This window comes from Betta splendens, chromosome 3 (genome assembly GCF_900634795.4).
Source record: "Betta splendens chromosome 3, fBetSpl5.4, whole genome shotgun sequence".
NCBI lineage: Eukaryota > Metazoa > Chordata > Actinopteri > Anabantiformes > Osphronemidae > Betta > Betta splendens.
Window position 1 is genome coordinate 2,852,233 of NC_040883.2, and position 14,037 is coordinate 2,866,269.

Here is a 14,037-nt window from a genome sequence, read left to right on the forward strand (position 1 = left end):
CCCTTTCAGGTTGCCACGGTTACCTTCCATCTTTATCTAAGCAGCGCCGGGGCTTTTTAATTGGCTCCGTCCCGCAGAACAAAACCCGTCTGTGTGTGAGCGGCTGACAGGGACGTGAGAGGTGGAGGTCTGGGCTGGTGTGTGTGGTAGAATGAGGTAATGGACTCTCCTCTGCGAACCCTTTTCACTGGCCGCGTTTCCCACAGACCTCCTAATGGATGGAGCTGTGCTGTTCTGTTTCTGTGGAGCGACCTCCCTCCAGCCTTCCCCACTCCACAGGAAAGGGCACTTCACGTGTGTGTGTGTGTGTGTGTGTGTGTGTGTGTGTGTGTGTGTGTGTGTGTGTTTTGAGGACCTCCTGGCTCCTCTCTGTGCTCTGCTGTCGTATCGAGGCCTTGCGAGTGGGTGAGCTCCTTTTCTCACTTGAAATTTCATTTACTGAGAAATGTGTGTGTTCGTATGAAAACCGGACAAGTTTAAATAACAACAATCCGTTTTACTGAATCTACTGTATTTACGGATCGGCCCGTTTTCAGCCTGTTTGCTCCCACCTAGTGGCTGCTCATGCTCAGCGCACACACATGTAAACACTGATGCAGATGTTTTCCTTTTTCACTCAGTCGTAGTTTTGTGGTTTCTGAAGTTGAGCAGGAGCTCTTGGATTCACTCAGACTCATCGTGTGTGGGATTCAGGGTCATCAGTATAATTAGGAGCGTTTCCAGCGAGCCGTGGGGTTTGTGTCTGTGCTTCCAGGCTCACGTCGGCCTCCGCTGTTTAATGTTCTTCTATTTCTGTCGCTGGCGGTTAATCCTGTCTGCTAAAACAATGGGCGTGAAATGGCAGCGTTGCACGGTGTCTTGGAATCGCGTTACAGGCGCTCACGCTCACAGGGAAATCCACCGTGTGAATGCGTCTCCTGTGTGATGCGTTTGTAACAGCACCATATTTAACGTCTTAATTGAGGGCAGAATTATGCAAATGAGGGGATTTTATTCTATTTCCCCGTGAGGGAGTTTTTTTAATCTCATTTAGAGATGTTTACAGAGTTTTCAAGGTTTTTCCCAAAGAAAGACATCTCCACCTATTGTACATGTGCTGAGAAAAAAGTTAATTGAATTAAAGTGGGACTCTGGACAAAATCTGCTTAGTCATAATGATGTGTTACTGACACTGATATGTGGATGTGTCACTCAGTGCCGGTGCTTTCAGTGTTTGATGGAGCTTATGAGCGTTTCTGTGTTGATGTTCTCGCTCTCGTCAGCTGGACTCTGCACAGCGGCGTCCTCCTGTTCACACATGGTGTCTGCTCCATTCTTCGTCCGTCCTTTCTCACACTTGCAGCCGTCACACACCGTGTCCCAGGCGTTGATATTTCAGCGCTGAACATCATCACATGTTCACCATTTGGAGCAGTGTTTGCTTTGGACCTCAGCTCACGGCAGACGCTGCATAAACTGTCAGAAACTACTGAATCCTGTTCACCAGAGCTTTTTCCTTCTGAGCACATTTTGTCATTATTAGTTTATTTTAGGTTACTCTTTAATTGAGTGTTGTGACAATAAATCCCAAGTTTATTTATTTATCTTGTTGCTATGATGAATGTGCAGTTGCATGTTTTAACCACTGGAGGTCGCTGTAATCCACGCCTTTCGTTTCATTAACGTCCCCAGTGATTAACAATGACAGTTAGAGGTTTCCAGCATGTTAAACGCACTCGACTTGTTCAGGCTACGCTCACACGCAAATCAGCAAAGTGTCAGGTAGCGTCTCTCTCATCAGACCATCACTTTGAGCTGTGCATCTTCAAATGTTTACTGCCTTTCTAAATAGTTAATGCTGATCAGACTCTGCTGGAGTTTGTGATGTGTTACAACTACAGAGAGAACGTGTGTCTAAATATAGCAGGTGTGTGTGTGTGCGTGCGTGCGTGTGTGAGTGTGTGCGTGTGTGTGTGCGTGCATGCGCGTGCGTGTGTATGTGTGTGTGTATGTGTGTGTGTATGTGTGCGTCTGTGTGTGTGTAACTGTCCCTGTAATTGCAGTGAGTGGCTTGGCGCAGACCTCCACCCTGTTTGTTCTCCTCACTTAGAAACAAAACTACAGAGTCTGATCGGTGCTCGACAACCGGACAAATCCCACGGTTGACAAGCGGCATCCTGTGTAGCAGGTGCAGTTTGAACAAAGCTGAAGACCTGCTGACCTGAACCTGTTCCGTCCACCCTGTAGCGACGCCTAGCGTGGTGCAGGTCCGCGTAGCTGAGCAGAACCCTCCGGTTCCACCTGGAGGGAACCAGGTCAGACCCAAACTGTGCGCGTCCGTGTGCACATGTGCTGTGTGGGAGCGAGGCCGCTGCAGTCTCTAATAAAAACAGCCTTTCATGTCGGTGTGGGACGGAGCAGACTCCAGCCAGAGTCAAGTGGTTATTGTTAAACCACTGCAGCTCAGTCGCGTCAGCGGCTCATTCTGTCCTGCTTTAGTTTGTGCTGCTTAAAGCCTCCGTGCTCCCTTCACTGTGTGAGTCTGTCGTTCTGTGTGTGTCGGGGTTTCCTCTCAGCGCCGTTCTGCTGAGCTCGTCCTGTCTCTTTCCTCCGATGCCTCGCTGCTCGGAGCTCTATTTATACTCCCTGTTATCGGTGAGCGGTGCCGTTCTGGATGGAATGTCTGCCCTGGACCGGAGCGACGCGAAGGGCCCTTGGACGAACGCTCAGCGTCTCTGCGTTCGCTTTAGCTGAAATATAAAAGCTGAACATATTTGAGAATGTTGTGCTTTAATATTTCACTTATAAGTGTCTCAAATGTGTAAAAACTGAACATGAGAAGATGGAGGTGAATTTGGACATTTCTGATTTAATGCAATCAGTCTGTCAAACACAGAAAGGCCTTGTTTTCTCCAGGTCAGTATGATGTTAATGGTCATTAATGGGGAAAAGCCTTTAAACCCCCGGTGTTAAGCAGAGAACTTTAATTAATGATCCTTATTTCTGCATAAACATAGTGGTTTAAGTCACATCTGCAGCAGCTGAACAGTGAGCAGGTCCGGCTGAGGGTGAAGCAGCAGCGGGAGCTGCTAATGACATAGTGGAGAGAGGAGCAGGAGGACGAGGGTGTTGAAACGCCAGATGTTTAGCTATATGGTGCAAATGGAAACTACCCTAAATGGAACTGAAGTGGTGACGCTGGTTGATTCCCTTTATGTGGCTTCACTCCCTCCCACCTCGCGGGCTTCCTTTGGAGGAAATTAGGACTGTTCTGTACGTCATGGCTTTAGTATAAATAAGTAACTGTTTCTGGGCCGTGTTTAGACCTGTTTGTGTGTGTGTGTGTGTGTGTGTGTGTTTGTGTGTGTGTGTGTGTGTGTGTCTCTGCAGGCTACTCTCTACACTCATGTGATGCCATGGCTTGTTGCCAGCGCTAATTTCCTGTCGGCCTCACATCTCCTCTGCCACCAATCACTGTCCTATGAGCAGCGCCAGCTGTTGTCAGAGGATGTTTTCCTGGAGGGTGATGGATTAAAAGAAACCTTCATAAACTTTTCCTTCTCTCATCTTGAAGCAGCTCAATAAAAGCTCCATGCAGCTACTGTGGACGTGTTTTAGTGGAGAGAGGTCCAGACTCTGTGTCAGGCTCATCTTTGTATGATTTAAACTTTGTTGGCTGAAACCAACATGATCATGACGTTTTCAAAAGGAAAATGAATCTCATATAAAACGGTGCAAATGTTGTTTTTCTGTTGGTTTTGGCTGTGAACTCGCTCAATGACCACTCAGGGACTGTTGGTGGTCCCTCCAACCGCAACACGAGCAGCTCACACGTCACTCGGAGACTGATAAAAACACGACAGACGTTCAGGCTGTTGAGAAGCGAATAGAACCTAAGTGTAAACTAGACTTAAGATTTACGTTGAAACACTGACGCTAGATTGTAGAGATAAATGGACGTCACATTTAAAGCTGCGTTTTCTGAGCGTCGGCCCATAAATGAGAATAAGGGAGACTAGCAGCTTAAAGTTCATGTTCAGCTTCAGCAGTGGTGTTCTATTAACGAGCCCATTCACATTCATCAGCAGACTTGTGTTGCGACCACGACTCGCTGTAAAACTCGCTGTTATTTAATATCTCACCCAGAAATGTTTCCACAGTTGAAATGAACGAGCGCATCGAGAGCTGCGGACTTGTTCTCTCTCTCTGTATTAGAGTTTGGTAGCAGCCAGTTTAAAGTCTGTCATCCAGGCCCGGCGTCGCTCTCGGCTGCGGCTCCGTCCTGAGGACAGCATGTGTGAAGAGACATTAGGAATGAGCAGCTTCTGTCAGTTGCTGCCACACTGAGCGCCTAATGAGCAGAAATAGCTCTCCTGCTATTTTCTCCGCGTCTCAGCCCATTTTATCGATACGCAGCGGAGTGAGGCGGCACGTCGCTATGGCAACAGCAGGCAAGGACGATGAGCAGGGGTGTCTGTGGGCAGGAGAGAGGCCTCCCCTGAGTAACGGGGCGCGTGTGTGTTTGCATTAGGAATCCTGATGTCAGAGCTCAGTTCCGCCTTTAGCTGCATATGAATGCAGAAAATAGAGACAGCACAGTTTAATGGTTTGCTAAATGTCTTTCACAGCTAATTTTATGTGTTTTCTTAGTGACTGACTTTCTAACTGGTTTTCTGTTTTGCTGTTTGGTCTCTGATGGAGGAACAGTCCGCCTCAGGCTACTGAGCCCCCTGCATTTGAACCCATCACATCAGAGAGAGAAGACAGAGGACAGAATCAGCTGATGTCAAGTGAAGAGTGAAAATGTCTTGAATGCTCGACTTGAAGGGCCGGAATAAACGTTGTTGCTGTCTGAATGAAATGGTCGCACTGGTTGACCAGTCCGACTGGTCCTCATTCGTCCAGAGCCGCCGCAGTGCGTTGCTCAGGCTCTAATCACAGTGTGGTTTAGAAGCAGAGCCCTGGGTGGAGGTGCAGTCGCGCCTCACAGCTGCTGGGATGATCTATCTATCAGGGAGCCTCTGCATATGATGAGCTTGTTCTGAAAGACGCGGGTCCCATTTGATTTTAGAGAAGGTTTTGAACCTGAAGAAGCTCCTGGTTGTGGAATGGGAGTAAAGTCAGGATTTTTAAGGCGTTGCCGTGGGAGACGTCAGAGATTTATTTTGTGTGATACGAGGACGGCAGCAAACGGTACAGAAGTTACCTCAGCTTGAAAGTCAAAGAAAGACTGGAACATTCTTTACTCTGGAATCGAGCAGTCGCTGCCAAGTTCGGTCCTTTCCATCGACCGATCGTGTCTGAGGAGCAGAGCCGATTGAAGGCAGCTATGAAAGCATTGGACGGCTTCCAGTTTACGGTGAGGGCTGTGGGCAGCGCTGGGACCCGGCCAGCAGCCGCCTGGGCCCGGCTCCAGAATCAGGTCCAAACCTGCTTCAGTCCAAACGGAGACCCCCCGCTGAGCGCAGCCCTCATTGAACTCCTGAAATGGAGAGATCCCGTAATTTAATGACGCGTTTCCTGAAGATGACGCTCTGAATGCTGTAATGCTGAACCTCTGTGAATGAACCGACCCGTTGTTGGTGCTGGACCAACCCGGACCTCAGAGATGCATCTGAGCTGCTGCAGCCTTCAGACCTCCGTTGGTTGATGGTGCGAGCCGAAGGCCGGAATGGAAAGAACTCAACGGATGAAGCGCTCATCGCTCTCAGCGGCCACAAACATGCTGACGTGTGTGTGTGTGTGTGTGTGTGTGTGTGTGTGTGTGTGTGTGTGTGTGTGTGTGTGTGTGTGTGTGTGTGTGTGTGTGTGTGTGTGTGTGTGAGACTTGCTGGAGTGTGTAAGTGTGTGTGTGGAGGGAAGGCGCTGGCAGCGATGCTGATGTGATCTGACAGGACTTAGGCTCGTAGGTGCTGGAGGCCACTGCAGCTCCCAGTGCAGACCAGCTCCAGCCAGAACAGCCCCCCCCCCCCCCCCCCCCCCCCCCGTCCCCCAGCGTCCCTCTGTCCACTTCCATCCTGATCCTGTTTTTTAAGCTGGTGGGATCGTTTCTTGGCTTCATCAGGTCAGCGCTGTGTCTGTCGCTGTGTCGATCATCATGACGAGGTGCGGCCTCGTCATCCGTCACTGTTACTTCAATGGCTTTTACGGACAAACAGGAAATCTCTTGATTCTAAACATCTCCATCTTTCACCATGGTTTTGTTTCTCAGAGATCGATGCTGCTGCTTCTGCAGCTTCGTGTCCCATAATCCCACCCTAATCCTTCGCTGCTCGTTGTTATCTCAGGGACACTTGTGCTTTTTCCCTCCCTTTGGGTTTATCTGGGAGCGTCCGGGTCTCCTGACCGGCACGCTGCTCCCTTTAAGCCGTTTAAGGGATTGCTGCTGGAGAAGGAGCACACCTTCTAATCCCATCTCCAGATTGCTGCTGTCACAAACACTGTAGCTGCGTTTAACGTGACATCTGCTGCTGCAACGGCGGCGGCGGCGGACGTAGTTCTGTCTCAATGAGTCGTCAAGGACGTTGTCTTTAAGAGTTAGATGCAAACGTAATCTGATTTTGGGGTTTGGTCAAATACGTTTAACTGTCCTGAAGTTGGTGAAGGGTGAAACCATGTTTCCAGTCCCCTGGATCTGTAAACGTGTGGTGCCGCCGTCTATTAGAACCAACGCTCGCCAAATTAGAGCCTTTAATTGACGTTTCATCTTGTGGCCTGGAGTCGCTGTGTTTTTTTTAAGCTGCTTTTAAACTTCTAAGATATTTTTTACAGCATTTCATCATTTTTTGTGAGCTGATGGCAGGAAATGAGGCCTCAGCCTTGATCTCCTCTGCGTTGCTGTGACGCTGGGAGCCTGAGCGGAGGTGGTCTCGATTCCCCTCATCGCATCGCGTGTTTCTCCTCATTAAAGCAGGTGCAGTGCGTCACATTCAGTGGAAGCGGCTTTTATCGGCTTTACATCAGCGTGGACCGGCACCGGCCGTGCAGCTGAGCTGGGGGGGCTCCAGCGCCGCCCCCACCGGCACCAACGGGCCGTAAACATAACGGGTGGTTTCCTGTGTTATTTCAGCTGCTCCGGGGGCAAGCGCTGCTTTTTATTTACTGTTGCTGTGAAGCGTTATTTAAAACCACTGGCTTTGGATTCACTGATGTCTGAGTTGTAGTAGCTGCCAAACAAGAATTGGCTCATATGGTGGCGTCTGCTTGGTTCTGTTTGTGAGGTCTCTCCTCTTCATTCATTTCATTTCCTTCCTCCTGCTCCTCGTCATCCTCACTGCTTGACGCCGTGACCTTCTGCAGGGAAGAGGAGCCTTCGTCGCCTGACTCCTTTCTCTGCCCCACGTTTCCTCTGGTTTCAGCTCCCGAGCGCCGGCCCACATCTGTACGCCAGATGTCAGTGGGAGCTCAGTAAGTGGGAGCTGAGACGAACCTGAGAAACGAGCGCGCGTGCGTTGACGCCGGTCCGTCAGGGTGGAGGTGGGGAGCGTCCGGGGAGCAGTGAACCTGCAGCACAGGCGGCTGCACGCGGGGCTGTTGTTTTGGGGTCTAGTAAACTGCGATCATTTACTTTTCCATCACATCCATTCAGTGCTTTTAGCCTCTAAACACATCTGCTCTGAGCTGCTGCTTTAAGAGCTTTGGAAGGAAACTTGAATCAAACGCTCATGAAATCACTGTTTTTCTTTCCGTGTTTGTGTAAATGAGCTCCACAAATGGAGCTTTTGTCGTCATTCTGTTTGTCCAATACCAGATGTTTGATCGGGGCCAAAAGGAACAGGTCTGTTCTGCTCCAGAGCAGCTGCTTTCCTTTCAGAGATGCTGATTTGCAGCAGTTGCTCCCTGAACACAAACCTAGTGACACCAACCACACGCTGAAGCAGGCGTCACTCACCAACAGAGATGTTAAAAAGCTACTAGAATGTGACCACTCGACTTCCTGATCACTGTTATTTTCATAATGAAGGAGAATTCGCTCCTAGAAGCAAAGAGCACATTCTATTCAGTGTGAGTTTTGTTGTGAAGGCAGATCTGTGTTTACTGTTAGTGTGATTGGCAATATTTAATAGCAGCACAGACTCGTGGTTGTTGTTCTTTCCTGCGATTCGTCCTGAACCGCAGCGTCTTCATTTCCTTTGACTCCACTTTGTCAGAGGGGGAGTGAGTGTGCGCTCCTGTGCTGGGGCTCATTTCTTTGAGCCTCGGGGTTCACGTTTCACGGCTTTATTGCAGCTTCATTACACGATGCTCTTATTTTGCTCCTTCCAACCTCTCGCCCTGCTGCGAGGAAGCGGGGGACGCGGTTGAATGTCACGTTGTGCTGGGGAGAGGCAGGTGCTGGGGATATTTAGGTCAAGCCCCAACGCAGGGCGGCTGCAAGAAGGTCACTTCAGCTAAAATAGACTCACGGGCTTCAGAGGCAGCACTTGGAGCCTTTTCAACATCAGCTGTTCTCGGCTCAGACGCCGTCCTCTCCTTCACCCCCACTCATTCATGAAATATTCACTGCTGTGTCCTTTTGTACCCGATGTTTGAAAATGTTAACCCCAAACACTGATGACTCTGAGAAGCTGTTGGACACGTCCAGTATAATGTGTTTACATGTGATTCAGCTGTGGCTAATAGGTAATAAATGAGCTACTGAAGCCTGATTAGCACAGGTTACAGTAATTATTCAGATGTCATGACACGGCGTCGTTCAACTCCTCCACCATGTTCACACACACACACACACACACACACACCTTGCAGCCATAGCCCCGTTTCCTCCTCTGTCGCGCCGGTTTACTGCAGGGAGCCTGTTGTTTGGGTGCTGCTGTCTCCACTGTCTCGTTTTCGCCCAGTGTCTGACGCTGCGTGCGTGTGTGTGGGTCAAGTTGTGGATCCTGCGCAGTCATAATGGAAATGTCAGGCCATCGCTCTACTTAGCGCCGCTCTCGCCAGTGAGAGCCCACTGGTTCTGCTCCACCGGCCGCGTTAATGAAAACAATCAGCAGCGGACGCAGGGTGTGTGCGTCGCTGCTTTTCATTTACGGTGAATAAATTGAAGTCTGGGCTCAGAGTGTGTTTGTGTGTGTGTTGATGTTGTTGCGATGGATGCTGTGGGAGTGGCGCGCCGTCGGTGCTCATGTTTTTGAAGCTCACACAATGAATTTGAAGACGTGAAGCAGATTTGTTCAGATTATTGATTGCTGCTTCTCAGATCTGATGATATTCACACACATTTCTTAAAGACCATGAAGCACAGGCCTTAATTCCCGTCTTGTATTGTTTCCTTTTGATGCGTCCATAAATCCTCTAAATGCATTGTTTTAATTGATGTGTTTCCTGACTAATTGTGTGTCTGCATCATGAGAACACGTCGTCTGAGACGTTTGCTTTCAGATGAATTGTGTTAAATATGAGCCAGAGTCGCTCTCACTTATTCATGAGTTTCCCTTTATTTCAGGTCACTGTGGCGCTGCATGAGTGCAGACACTAGAAACTGGGTCCAGAAACGCAGCAGCACCTTTTAAATGTCTTCTCCACCTGCATTTCTCTTCAACAAACAATCATATTTAGGTCAAATTAACATTAATTTAACTAATGCATCCTGGGTAATGAGGAAGAATGGTTGAAGACAGAAGCTACTGTAAAACCCGGTTTGGTGGTAAACTGGTCAGATCTCGTAGCAGTTGAGTTGTAATGACAGTACGTGAATGTTATAGGAGCTACGGCGCTGCCACAGACGCCCACCACCCCTCTCACCCCCACCCCAGTGTTTATTATGCTGAGGAGGAATACAGCAGCAGCTCAGCTCAGCGGTGGGTGTCCTAGTTGTTCCTGTCGATACTGGCCGTTTCCAGCCAAAGCTGCTCTATTATTAGACGCCACTGGTCTGTCATCAGGTGTCTTCAAAGGTAGCTGCAGGAATCGCATACGACAGCCTTTGTTCCTGCTCCGTCGAGCGCCACGTTGTGATCAGAGAAGGTCTGTTCTGTGGCGCTTTCCTCTCTCTGAAGCCCAGAGCCTGTTCTGCGGGTGGAGGTGGTGGTGGTTCTGCTACGTGAGCAGTGCTGGCGCTGCTTTGCTTCTCTGTCTCACTGGTGTCGCACATTCAAGGCTCTGACCAGGAAATAATAAATCTGAACAATTTGAATATATAGTGAATCAAATGCAGTTTATGCTGAGATGAAAAATGAAGGGTTTGGTGCCTTTCATTTTGTTACAACAGTCGAAATGTTGTGGTAATGAGAGAAAAACACAAACTGAAACTGTACGATAGAAACGAGGAAACAGAGTCGGGGTCACGTGACAGTTGCATGTCACATGTCCTCATCATCATTTCAAATTGGAAGTATTCATAAAAAGTGGACCTGCAGATCTTTTTTCCACAGACTCTTCAGTCTTTCCCACATCTGACTCCATGTGTGAACTTTAAACCACTCAACCAGACATTAGGATTTACATAATTTACTATTATTGTAACAGGATTAAGATTAACATAAACAGATCATCTCACAGATTAAATTGCTGCTGATAGAAGTCAAACGTGCGTGCGCTTCTGCCATCTCTCCTTTTGTGAGCTGTTTTTTAAACTGAGAGCATTGCTTAGAACTGAAAACTAGTCCGTTACTGTTTCTTATTTTGACGCTTTAAATTGTTTGGTTTTGGTCAACACCTAGGTTTTTTCAGGCATTAAGTGCATTTCTGTTCTGTGCGCGTAGTCAAGGTCCACAGAAAATGAATTATTTTGTTTTTGCTTTGGCTAAAGTTTATTCTTCTTAGATGACAAATGTTGTGCTCCTGTGTCTGACTGTGAGGATGAAATTTTAGATCTGGTGTTGGAATCATCTTATTTTAATGACAATTAAACATCCACTGAGATGGAGTCTGTATCTATTTGTTGCTTAGCAGCATATTTTATTTTGTTTTTACGTTTGCCTGTCAAAGTTTTGCATGTCTTCTTTTCTCTTTTATCTTTAAGTGAATCCAAAAACCTTTGATCTAATAAAATTTCATTACTTCCTTTAAAGATGACATTATTAGACACAACCCACATCGCTCATTCAGTGATTTGCCTCATTTGCAAACACTGTCACTCGATGCTCATGGGATCTGAGTTAGTAAATAAAATGATGCCACTAAAGTGGAGAAGCTGAACATTCTTATTGGACTAAATCCTGTTTGTGAGTCAGCAGCTTCCTCACTCGCTCGCGTGTGTGTGAACAGGACCCATTTGCAGAGCGAGCGGCAGCTTGCTGCGTGGATGCGCTGAGCTTTCCTCCACATATGTCGGTCCTGATCTAAGCCACACCTGCTGTTAACCAGCACTCGAGGAGAGCGAGCGCTGCGTAGTCACAGGCTCAGCGGGCGCTGAGGCGAGCGGTCGCTGCCTCTCTCCTCCTCTCTCCTCCTCTCATCTCCTCCCTCCACCATCGCTCCCGTCGCGTCCCGAGGCAGCGTGGGAGAGGAGCCGCTCCGCCTCCTGACGGAGCCGTTGGCCAAAACGCTGACACGGCGCTGGAAGTAAACGGGAGGGAAGACGCGCCTGAGGATTCCAGATCATTTGAACCGAGACTTTTGATTTCCAGTCCAGGACTTGCGGAATGGATCTTATGGCATTTGAGGCGAACAGTCAGCAGATATTTCTACATAGAATGAAGAGCTGAAGCCACATTTCCAGGAAACAGGTGGCGTCAGTGGGTTTAAAGCTCAACTCACCCCCTGCTGAGCTCCAGCAGGAGCAGCCGAGACCCGAACGCCCACAGCCTGCACACATTACTGCAACCGGCCCAGTGGATCAGGTGCTGATTGCACGTTTCACTATAATTTATTAACGCGCGTCCCGGAGCAGAAGACGCTGCGCGACGGGGAGACGAGTGCGCGGGCGTCGGGCAGCGGGGCAGAAGATGCCAGCCCTCCTGGTGGCCTCCAAGATGAAGTCGGGACTTCCCAAACCCAAGCCGGTGCACAGTGCTCTGCCCATCCTCCAGAACCCCAGCCGGCCGGCGGCCCTAGCTCCGCCCCCGGCGCCGCTCAAGACCCAGGTCCCTGTGGCCCAGCAGGTGGGAGCGGAACCGGCGAGGGGCAGCGCTTCAGGTTCTGAGTCCAAACGGAACGCACAGGTCAGGACCTCAACCATCAGCTCATTAGCTGCCTCTTAGTGTACGTTGTGCTGCCGTTAGTTACTTTTTCACCCTGAGCCGACAGATTCTCTGCTGTGACAGAGCCGACTGTGTCTCAGGACACGAGGGCGACTGTTCTGCTGCGTTTGTGATGTGTTGGCTGCACTTAGCAACCTCATGCAGACGGTCGCAACAGCAAGAGGGATCACTCCAACACCATGTAAGGCAGAGAGGGACGCGTGTGTGTGTCTGTGTGTGTGTGTGTGTGTGTGTGTGTCTGTGTGTCTGTGTGTCTGTGTGTGTGTGTGTCAGCCAGCCAGAAAGTGCATGCTTGGCAATCTGTCTTTACAGTTTGTGTGACTCAGTCCCTAAGACGTCCAGCACCACGTGAGCAGAAGAACTTACGGCCGGGTGCAGTCGGACCCGGCTGCTGGTGTCGTTTGTTTAGTGGCTAATCACGTTTTCTCACTGACCTACTTTCTGTCCTCTCTCTTACTGTGTCTGTCCCTGTGGTGCTGATGCTGCAGCCGTTCATTCAGCTGGGTTAACCTTTGACCTCCCTGACCAGAACAGATCTTCAGTTTAAAATGCCTGTATAGGTCCATATTAAGTCAGTTTATAAGAGAATTTTATGAATATTTTTTTATGTGTGAATCACATAAACAGAAAATAAAAAATCCTTTATGCGAAAACAAGCACTGAAAACAGCAGATCCATTCTGAGACGCTTTATTGTTGCACTCCGTGCTGCTCTCACCCCAGGGACCGTCAGAACGGGAGGACGGGCTGAGAGCAGAACCCTCCGTGCTGTCGATGCAGGTCGAACCCTCGGCGGATTTCATGTTCAGGCACCATTGGTCCTCAGCGTGACTCCAATCTGCTCCGAGGGCAGAATGAGAGGAGTTGAGTTCTTCGGTGGCAGCTTCGCGGCGCTGGTGTCTCATTGTTATTGTCTGCTGTCGGTTTCCTTCAAGAGGACGGACGTTTGACGCGTTCCTGTCCTTTAGTTTAATAACGCTGAAATGTCTTTTCACCTCTTCACATCAGGCTTTAATGGCAGTGAAACTGCCTTTGTGCACCATCACAGGAGCGGTGGAGAATCCCACACCAGCAGGAAATAGAGCAGTGGGAGTGGGACGAAATCATTGAGTCATTACTCAACTACAACAACAGCCTCCTGCTCGAATCATCACCTTAGACATTCATTTAACAAAGATCATCCCTTAATTTTTGTGCAGAGTTGAACAGTAATTACATGCTACTACAAACATAAGGCACAACTCCGTTCTGGTAGGATTCTGTGAGTTGTAGGAATTCAAGCTGGGCGGCCCAGTTGGCACCAACCACAGGAACATGTGGCGAACACCTGAAAGACAAGAGCAGCAGGTCTGTGTGTGTGTGTGTGTGTGTGTGTGTGTGTGTGTGTGGCACCAACAGTCTGCTGCCCTCTAGTGGTTGCTTTGTGTTCTACATTCAGTTTCATTCATTAAAACTGGCTGAGGTTTTATTTCCGCCCACCTCCACCTTTTTCCCTTTTTATTTGTTCTTTGAACTCGTTCACAGCAGGAGACCTTGAAAATGAAGTCTTCAGCTTTGTTCAGTGAAGAGTCACAGAGGACAGGAGATGTGTGTTAGGAAGCTCTTAATAATCTTTCCAGATGAAAGCCTGCGTCAGGCTCCGTATAAATACTGGCATTATTAAAGTCATTATGAGCGTCGCCATCCACTGGCTAATATTTACAATGATGTCAGCTGTGAACAAACCAGAATCACAATATAGACAGATCCGTTTATTCTTGGAGATGAATGCATGAGCGGAGCTAAGCTCCATCAGTGCAAATCTGGTTTTGAAGGTGTGTAATTACCAAAGATTATGATTTAGCTCATTTGAGTAATTCTAATCTAGCAGAATGTGGGAATTAGTTTGTCTAATATCTGTGTGCGCTCATTTAATT

General features: G+C 48.7%; 1 protein-coding gene and 1 long non-coding RNA gene across 10 annotated transcripts in view; both read left to right on the forward strand.

Annotated features, from left to right (window-relative positions):
• nav2a (neuron navigator 2a) overlaps positions 1-14,037 on the forward strand; it is a 101,047-nt gene that overhangs the window by 32,069 nt on the left and 54,941 nt on the right. For 2 of the 9 annotated variants that reach the window (XM_029144120.3, XM_029144121.3), the window contains exon 1: positions 11,106-12,083. The exons of 2 other annotated variants lie outside the window; for them this stretch is intronic. In XM_029144120.3, the coding sequence (XP_028999953.1) occupies positions 11,868-12,083 (216 nt within the window). In that variant the 5' untranslated portion in view covers positions 11,106-11,867. Of the gene's footprint in view, positions 1-11,105; positions 12,084-14,037 lie in introns of those variants that run through there. 5 more of the 9 variants (XM_029144122.3, XM_029144125.3, XM_029144124.3 and 2 more) reach the window with 5 other exon arrangements.
• On the forward strand, positions 859-5,929 carry LOC129603904 (uncharacterized). Its single transcript, XR_008694250.1, has 3 exons — positions 859-1,761; positions 2,090-2,294; positions 3,370-5,929. It is a non-coding gene; the product is annotated as an uncharacterized LOC129603904 (long non-coding RNA).